At 43.6% G+C, this 10,222-nt stretch overlaps 1 protein-coding gene across 1 annotated transcript in view; it reads right to left on the reverse strand.

The window, feature by feature from the left end:
• IGF2R (insulin like growth factor 2 receptor) overlaps positions 1-10,222 on the reverse strand; it is a 56,739-nt gene extending 46,517 nt beyond the window's left edge. Inside the window, exons 1-2 of the mRNA XM_051811067.1 lie at positions 10,045-10,222; positions 2,311-2,444 (exon numbers count right to left, since the gene is read on the reverse strand). Of these exons, the coding sequence (XP_051667027.1) occupies positions 2,311-2,444; positions 10,045-10,166 (256 nt within the window). The 5' untranslated portion in view covers positions 10,167-10,222. The remainder of the gene's footprint in view (positions 1-2,310; positions 2,445-10,044) is intronic.

The raw sequence follows: 10,222 nt of genomic DNA on the forward strand, positions 1-10,222 counted from the left end.
CACTCCTTGCATGGATGATATTTAAAAACAAAACAATTGTTTGCAGTGACTTTTTTTTCTGAAAGAACAAACAGAACTGATTAAGCCCATATATGAAGAAAGCTTACAACTTTAAGTTTATAAGCTGACTAATTGCCCTTCTCCCAAATCAAAGTCCTTTACCTGTACCCCGAAGCTGAGTGCAGCTAATCTCATACCATCTGGATTGCTTGAAGATAAATATGTGGGTTTAGCTGTCTTAAATAACTGGAATCTATACTCGGAATTTACACTGGCCTAGACCTGGATCAAAGAGATTCTTCTTCTCAATAAGAGTGACATTTTTAATTTTTTAACAAGTAAGAAGTTTGATAATCCATTAGCATGATTTAAACTCAGTGTGATGATGACGAAGCTCCAATGCAACTAGAGGCAGTATGAAGAAGCATGGCAGGCATCACTAATAAGCCTCAGACAATCATGAGCAAGAACAAAACTAAGACAATTTGACCAATAAAACAAAGCAAAATTCAGTGACAATGTTAACTGCACTGCCTTGATTTCTTAATTTATTGCAAGGTGGTTAAAAACATGGCCTACTTTAATAGGATTTGCGGATTAACTTTTGAAAGTCTGTTCAAACAGCCTCTGCAAGACCACAGTATATCTGTTGCTAAATCCTCTTCCACTCAGTAGCAGTCAAGCAATAAGATATTCAAGGTTTGCATACAGAGGAATATTTGATACTGCTCATAGTCATCACCCAGCTCTGTTCTTCCTTCCTCTTTCCATAAGAAATATGGAACAAAACCTACACAAGCCTCTAGTTCCCACACTTCCATGAGAAGAAGAGACCTCCTCAAGCTCACTCCAACTCACTGTCACGTTACAGTCTCACTTAAAGCAGCATGTTAAAACAGATGCTCAGATGCTGCTTTCTTTTCTAATCCATAGGCAACTGAAAGCCTCAACTGCATAGGAGTTGAGACCTACATCAGGAGGAAACAAAATTCTTGCTGTACATTTTAGGAATGAAACATTAACAGCATCAAAAGCTCTGAGGTGTCACAATCCTCAGAGAGGATGCTACTACATGCAATTATAGTTTGAACATAAACGTGATCTAACCAGTCATCCCAGAAAACTGGGGTTTGGATATACCTTTATTCAGGCACTCAGCAATTCTGTAAGCCTGGGTTCCAACACTAACAGTTTGTTTGAAAAGCACTGATTGACCCCAGACTGAAACCAAAGTATCTCTGTTAGCAGAGAGGCAGGGGGAGAACAGAAAGTAATTAGCTACTGTGCATCGGCATACAGGTGAGAGACATCTTCCTCCCCACACCATCTTCCAGCAGCTCAGGTTCAAACACCTTTACTGAAGCCTCACAGCTTCTTGTAAGAACTGCCTGCCAATGGCAGGCAAGACTGGCAAGCATGCTAAATCAGACTTTGGATCTGCAGATACTAAGAGGCAGTCTGAAGAGATACTATTCTTCAGAAAGCTATTGCTTTATTCTAATAGAAGTAACAGTCAACTATCAGAAAGCCTTTTGATCAATATTCATGTATTATTGTTTCATTAGCCAAAACAGAAAAGTAACTTCGAAAGTGACAAACATCCATGAAAATAAGTACACAAATAACGTTCAGAGCACAAGGTGTTTCTGACTGATAAAATCATATGCAAGCATGTGGACAGGAATATGCCAGCTTCGTATTTAGATCAGCATGCACAAGCTCACCACTCCTCAGAATACCAAGGACATCTGTGATCTACTGAAGCAGTCACCAGCTTTCACAAGTGTAACCGAAACCACAGGGCTGCTTGTAATTGACTTCCTTTCTGTGTGTAACAACTTAAGGATGACACCTCAGAAGCGTAGCAGTACTCCAAGTCTGCATTACAGAGAGCAACCTGACTGAACAAAATGCTGAAGCATTTTGGCAGTTTAGGCTGTGGCATAGTTTAGAGCTATAAATCAAGCTCCGTCCACTACTGTGCTCAGTATTGAGCTTCAAACAAAGCTGTGCATAGTGCATATGCTGCCACAGATAGATGCACTTATTTCTACTTGAGATAGCCTTGCATAGTTTCACACTAGATTACAGTTAACTAGACCATAAGATATGTTTCACTGTCCCATACAGTGGTGATCTACAACCAGATCATGTTTTCCCAAATCCCAGTAAATCCTCAGCAGAACAAAGTTCTACACTGTTCTGAGAAGCAAAGAAAAAAATCTTTGCTAACACAGTTTGCAATAGTTCTAAGACCATCCACTAACATGACTGTGAACTACTTAGAAGGAATGACACTTGTTTACTTACCTACAGACAGATAGGTCTTCTTTTCGATGTCATAGGCACAGACTGCACTTGTGCTTCCACACTCCTCAACACCATAACAGAAGTTTATTTTGTAAACTACCTCTTTGTCTGTATCAATTGCTTTCCAAGTGTAACTGAAAAGAAAAAAAAGCCTGTTAGTTGGTATTCATGTTGTCCTAACTGTCACCCTCTAGATACCAGTCCCTGAAATAACGAAGTTTAAAGCTAAGAGCACCACTTAAGAGATTCATATTTGTGCTCTATATTTGTAAATACCAGAAATAATTGCTATGGTGGAGGGACCAAGAACATATTTAAGCACTTGTGGAGCATGCGTCAGGTCCGTTTTTCCCTTTCTTGAACACCCAATCACACATTCTTCCCTGTGAAATCTCTGTGAAAACCACTCTGACTAGGTATATCACTGCAGTCATCCTTTTTCCTTGACAGCCTGATAAATTTCTCAGACATCTTTGGCAGGCCCCACACTACTGCACTTTAGCAATACCCAATAACAGTGGCAGAAGTGCTAAGTCTAAGTTTCATCCTGCCTGTCCGCAGTGGAGCCACCCAGCTTCAGGATCAAAATTGGGGTCGAGATTCTCACAGCATTCAGGCTAAAAGCTGCTAATAGTGCTTATTAGGGCCTAGCTGCACCTTTATGCATTTTACATGTTATATATATACATATCTATGTATGTATCAGAAGGACAGTTTCTGAAGGGTAATGTCATAAGCTGGAAACCAAGCAGAGCTATCCACAAGAGATGCAGTGAAAGATCACACTATCTAGCTACAGCCATATCAGAAAGTCAGCTCTCTAGAAACTGGGAAAGGAACACAAAGCTCTGGTTAAATACAGCAGGTAATAAATCACAGTAACAGCAGGAAAAAAATTAAATTAAGCATAGTTCAGAGGTAAAGCAAGGAGTCCCTTCCCCTCACAGCAGGCACTAGGACTGCAGTGAGATGTAGTCAGTCACATGATGCAGCATCACTCAGTTTTGAGGCAGGCCCAGGTCAGCTAGTTTAGAGCCAGGAACTCTTTAGACAGCCTGGCTTACTAGCAGAGTGCTCTGGCCAAGCTCTGTTAAAGAAGCACAGCTCAATAAATGTTTGCCATCAGCCTGGCTCAGCTACTCCTCTTCTGGCACTGGCAGCAGCCTGCATCCTCTGGACACTATGGATTTTTGCAACACAACAGATTCTCCAGCTTCCCTTCTATCGCCAGTGTAAACTTCAGTAGGATTAATATAGACTCATCACATCAAAAAACTGAGGACAGCACAGTGACTTACTAGGCATTCCTATTATTTACAACTCACATAGAGTGAGTAACTGATCCACAGAAACATGTCTTAATCTAGAAATCTAAACTGATGTGAAGCTTCACCTGTAAGGTTCGTTTGTCTTAATCTCTGGCTCATAGGTGTTGCACCACTTGCCACTATCATACCCCAGATCCTCCTAAAAAGGGGAATCATTCTTGTTCCACTCTGAAGTCCAGTCCTTGGGTAAGAAAGGGGAAGCAACAGTTCAGCTACTTTACTCTAGATTTTAAAACCTCTGAGAACTCCTCTCAAACCCAGTGCATCCCATATTTAATCAAAGAGTCAGCAGTAAGATATCACATAGTTTTCCATTTTAATTACTGACTACAGGTCCCCTGGCTTCCCTGTACTACAGCAGCAGTAATAATTTCAGTATGCTAATGGCTGGAACAAGTTAGGGACAAATGCAAGAGAGTTCTCTCTGTGAACTCAAAAAACTAAGATGAAAATCTTCATATACAATAAGCCTTTATATTTTAAGGTTCAAAAATAACTTGCCAGGTACTGAGTCATACCCAAGACACCAATAAAACTATATATTCAAGGACTGTGTCTCAATCCTAGACAAACACTTGCCATTATTCTTTCCTCATAAGCAGGCATATCTGACATTTTACAATCGTACTGATTAGTTCTCTGAGCTAGTCTCTTGTGTTTCTGAAGTGGATAAAGGCAAAATTGACGCAGGATGAAGATGATAATTAAGCTACAGAATAACCAAGTTCAGCAATGGGAAAAAGCTTGACAATACAAACATAAAAAGTTGGAAGAACCTGACTATCTTCAAGGGCTCTGAAAACAGAAAGGCTAAACCTGGTTTTACATCCAGGACAAAATGTGTTCCAATCCAAACCCAACTTCTTCACAATAAAGCCCCAGAAAGTTACCATTTCACTGAAAATTTCTCAAGGGCTCCAGTACTCTTGGTTGACTGGTTTTGGCACATGACAAAAACATAACAAATAATACTACAGCACAAAGGTTCTGATCAAGCTGGAGTGTTTCTTCAGTGTGTTGTTTTTTTATAGAGAACTCGCAAGTTAAAAAATTCTTGTTTCATTCAAAAACAGATAAGTCCCTCACACAACAGAATTATCAGTCAGAGACTAAGGGTTTGCTTTCCCAGTTCCATGTTATGAAATAGAGGAAATCAACAGCTTCGAGTCAGTTCACCCACAGGCCAGAAGCAAAAGAGAAACAAGACGAGCAGTTTAGAGAACAAAAGCAAAGCAGTCTCTGAAGCCAGTCCTTCCCTCCACCCTTTCACAGGCACCTGGACAGGGAAGGTTATTTCCACACAAAGGAAATAAGAAATCTGACGTTTAATCATGTTCCAAAACACAACTTCAAGGGCACATATAAATGAAAATCTAGTGCAGTTTCAGAGTAACATTACTTTCAAGGAAGTTATAGGGAGTTTTTTTTTTCTAAAAATGTGTGTAAGGAGCAAGGTAGGATTTATGCATTGGGAGTAACAGCAGCCTGGAGGTGGCATAAGCAGCTGTTCTCAGAGAGATGCAAAATAAACTTTCACAGTAAAAGCAAGAATTATTTCTCTCACGAGAAAAGGCTCCTGGCATTAAATCAGTACCTGGGAATAGTTTCAAGTTGCATCTGCTCTACTTTCCAATAAGATACAAGCTGACCTCTCCACTGCAACCCATAATGGAAACAATCTGTTGGCAATCACATTGCCCATCCTGGCCATGTGAGTCACATGGACTGGTTTCCTCCAGCTTGCTGAGCACCCTCCTCCACCAGTGGTGATGCCTGATGTAATTACCTCCTCACCACGGCCAGATGAAGTTATCCTGTTTGAAGGGCTTAAGCTATCCTGCATTCCATGCAGTTGAGCTAGTTTAGGGAGCTGCTATACCAACAGCTTTAAAAAGTAACAGCTGTGGTCATGGGGTGGGGTGCAATGCACCCTCTGATCCAGGGGGCTTAATACAGCTGCTACTCACAGATTAAACCATTCAAGCAACCATTTCTGGTGCAGCTCAAGATCTGGGCTCAAACATGGTGTCTGCCTCGATTAAAACTGTCAGTTACTTTTGCTGAAACCTCAGCATGACTCCTCTTTTCTTATAAACCCAACTGTGAACTATCCCACAGTTACGAGCTATGAAACACACACCCACGTCAATGCCCCCAGGGCAGGCTCTCCTCCTGTCCCTACACAATGTTTCTGGCCCCAGCACCCGACACAAGCTGGGCCCAGGGACTGTGCTCTCTCGAAATTAACTCAGCAAAAACAACAGGTGTGTGTGAGTGGAGAAGGGACGGAGCCTCACCAGTTCCCAGTCTGGCTTACAGTAGTTTCTGGCCATGCACCAGCAGCTGGAGGCAGGGAAGGAGGCAGGGCTAGCCCAGGCCACTGTCAAAAACAGTTGTGCAAGCAAGGTCCAAGCAAGATACTGGGAATAACCTTGCCTGCGGGTCAGCCTTTCCAACTACCTAGTGTTGTTTTAAGACACTGAAGCAAAAGCATGAAAAAGAAAATGAAACTACTTTTCAGCAAGCTTTAAAATCAAATAAGAGCTCCACTTTTTTTTTTTCCCCCCTTGTGATCAGCAGCTGATGCACTGGAGTCAGACGAGGTGCAGATGGCTATCGGCTGTCACAACACGTGTCCCCACACCAGAGAGTCTGAGCACTAGTGAACCACTTCAAATGCAGCAGAGTACCAGAAAGACTATTGCCACCATTCTCACAACTATGGTTCAAGCTTTTTGGTTCTTAAACTGTTACCCAAGGGATGACTGCTAGGAAGAACAGTACACCCTGCTCCAAACAGCTGTAAAGCATAGTTTCCTCTCTGGAGAATGCACTGAAATGGCTCCTTTTGCTGAGGGGGTGTTACACAGACAATCTGGCAGAAAGACAAGGCAAGCTACAACCACAGTTAGAAAGCAGCTCCATATATGACTATCATGACTATCCATCCACAGAATTTTGTGCACGGAAGCTCCTCAGCTACCAGAACAGTGAAGAGATTCAACAGTATCTGAAGTTCTTTATGGGCAGTTTCAACCAGCAAAATTTCCAGAATGGCCACTGCAAATTTGAAGCTTGCAGCTCACTCACCATAGAAATCACTATTAAATGTGGCTACCATTGTCACACAAATATGTATGGTAAAGAAATCTCCAGCAATCTCTCCTTACAGCAAATGCAAGCTTGAATGGCACAAAGTACAGCCATTGCTATGCTACAAGAGATTTTTAATACATCCCCACCCCTGCTTAGTTCTGCCCTAGCTTACCCATCACCTTTTCCAACTATCATGCACACCATATGTCTTCAGACAAGTTTTCTAGAACATGTAACGTGTAATACCCTTACAGCTACACCACAAGCTCTTCGGCTTTTTCCATCCAAAAGACGTCTGGTCTTTCATGCTGCACACTAAACCACATCTATTACATCATTTTACAGAATGCCTAAGAAAAGGGATAGCAATTTGAAGTACACAAGAACTATCGCAGGCTCATGTGCTGAGAAATCACATTCACGCCATTATAATGAGAGCTTCCCAGGCATGTGAAGCAACCATGTACACAGGCAAATAAGTCCAGTAATAACTTATTTATTACATCTCCCACTTCAATATGTCAAAGCACTTAACAGAGCTGAGCAAGTGCACCCAAAGGTCACCTCTCTGTAGTCAGCACATGTTTCTTCACCAGGGCTAAGCTGAATGCTAACCCCAGGGTTTCAAGCAGCACACATGAGCAGAGTTGTGGTTTCATGACAAAGGCTGAAGAGACGATGTCTGGATGAACAGAACTGTACATCATACAGTCAGCTCTAGGAGCTGTTATTAAAAACCATAACATTAAATGTAAAGTAGAATTGACTTACAACCCCAAAAATGGAGGTCTGCCTGACAGCAATCCTGTGTTGTACAGCAGTTTGAGATTTCCTTCCATTCACAAGTCTAAAAATCATTGAAGTTATGCAACAACTCCTATCCTTGCAAGGGAGTAAAAACATCACCTGTCATTAAATCACCTCTCATTCAGTTTAAATTTTCAGGCAAAACAGCACACAGAGGATGTAGTTTGTATTTGCTGCTCTACCATCACAACCAAAGCATTTTCTACAAATTTTTCAGAAAGGAAAATTTGTTACAGAAAGAAACTTCCAGTAACTCCCCCAATGTTACTGTCAGGCTTTCTACTGAAGTACAGTTAATTTTGTGAACAATTATTTAAGTCCAACTCCAGAATTTTTCCTGCATTGTAACATGAAAGACATAAAGGGAATAAGAAAAACGGAGAAAGAAACCAAACTAACTAGCAACTTCTTATATCCAACCAGTTCCCTGTATTCTTTCCCAGATGCTCATACTGCAGCAATCCTGGAGAAACCTCTACGCAGAAGATAAAATGAGAATTCCAACTGCAAGTCACATGACAGCACAGTCAGCTGTCAGAGCACACATGAACAAAGGAGAAAGCAAAACGAAATCAGTTACCGAAGCCATAACATTAGGCAAAGTTTCAGACAATTAAAGGTTTTCTTCTTTCCCCAGACTGTCCAAGCATACTGCAGTAAGGCTATACAAAACAAACAATGAAAACCACCAGCTCAAGTTTAAGTAGCCTCATGCCACAGTTCTTGCGCAAAACAGTTTTGACAGCTTTCCTCCTCCCTGCAAAACAGCTTTCCTGCTCTTACTTACAGGAGAGCCAGTGCCTCTTCTAACTCCCAACAGTTTTCTTCCTTGCCCACCTTGACATTCACACATCAGACATAGAAGCTGCTGCAGTTTCACCAGGCCCATCTACTACAACACATAAAAGCCAGGACACTGTTTTCTTAGCAGTTGTAAAAAATAAAAACCTTGCCTTAAGCCAGTACAAAAATAGGTTGGCCAGGGACTTGTCCTGCACACCCTCACTGTAGCTGTCAGCTGAGACATACAATAGTAGAGTGTTTGTGTTACCTGTATCATCACTCACTTGGTATAGATTTTTGGCAACGGTACCTAAGAAGACACTTAACCACAACCCCATGGGGACTTCCCACCTATCAGACCATAGGTTCTTCTTTTTTCCTTTACCCATTCTAGATTACTAGGTATAGGTCCTTCAAAGCAGTTGGCACAAAAGCCATGGCACAACAGAAAATGCAAGTTTTTTGAAGTGGTCCATCTTAAAAGGAAAACTGCTGATTGCTGTATCTATTTGCAAACTATTTTCACTTGCCAGCAACAAAATGAAACTAGCTGAAGTAATTTGCATCCAAAAAGAGACTGCACGTCTCCTTAAGGTGCTCTCAAATATTCCTCTCCTCACAGACATGCAACAAAACCAAGACAGATACTGACGGGACTTAACATACTTCTCTCTAAGTAGGAACTGCTTGAGAACCAAATCATTTAGGGTGTTTTTTATTTAAAAAATGTCAGGAGTTAAAGTCCCTCCAGAAGCTACAAAATAGTTTCTCGCTTCTGTCCCAATTCTACAACTAGGCTGGTCATCTGACAAAACCATATTTTGCCAGCCTCATGGGTTAATTTTGCAAGCAAACCTACTTTTTCATTATTTAACAATATCATAACCCAAATTCCACCAGGCAGAGAACTTATTCCCTCCAGCAATCCAAACTGCCCTCAGTGCTACATTCACCGTGTTACATTGGTGCCTGCCCAGTGCCACTGATTAACATGTTCTTGTATGTGCTCTGCATATTCCACCTAAATAACGAAGAAATTAGGACCAGCAAGATATTAGTGCCAGACTAAATTCATGGCTGAAATTAGACTAGAAACATGCCAAAACACGAAGAACAGTGCCATTTCGACATAGCACTTCTCAAAGCTTTCTTAACTCACCTGTAAGTAACTTAATGGCACGTGATGATACCCTTAGTATCAAGTGACTATCAAGTGACATCCCTTCCAAACCACGCTGGGTTTTTCCCACACTAGAATGGCCACAGTGGCACAAACCAGCAGTCCTGACTACAGGCGACTTGCACAGAGCAAGTCTCCTCATCTTCTCGTCTGCAAATTCCGTCTGCAGAGAGCGACGCGAGGAGGTCCCGGCGGGGACCGGCCCCAGGCCGCCGAAATCCCCCAGCCCACCGGAGGGCTCCTCCAGCACCCCAGCCCCGCTGGGCGCTCGCCACGGGCCAGCCTCGGCCCCCACCCGGGACACCCGCCCGCCGCTCCCCGGCCTCACCTTCCCTGCAACCGGCCACCAAAACGCCCGCTCAGGCCGCCTGGGGGGCTGGGCCCGCCCTGCCGAGCCCACCGTGCCGAGCGCAGGCGCTGCGCTCCTGCGGCCCCGCGGAGGGCAGGGGCGGCACGGGCACCGGGACAGCCCCCTCTCCCCGCATCCCCCCGGCTACAGCCCTTCTCCCGCCGCCCCCTCCCGTCCCGCCGGCCGCCCACCTGCACAGCTGCCGGTAGGGGTCGCTGAGGGCGGCGGCGGCCGCCCCTGGCGGCGGGGAGAGCGCCAGGAGGGCGATGACGAGGAGCGGGGCCACGGGCGCCATCGGGGCCACGGGCGCCATAGCCGGCGGTGCCTCGGGACGGCAGGCGGCCGGCCGCGCGTCATGTGACTGCCGCG

Source organism: Manacus candei, unplaced genomic scaffold (genome assembly GCF_025592945.1).
Source record: "Manacus candei isolate 608988 ecotype Guabito, Panama unplaced genomic scaffold, ASM2559294v1 h1tg000081l, whole genome shotgun sequence".
In the NCBI taxonomy this organism is placed as follows: Eukaryota; Metazoa; Chordata; class Aves; order Passeriformes; family Pipridae; genus Manacus; species Manacus candei.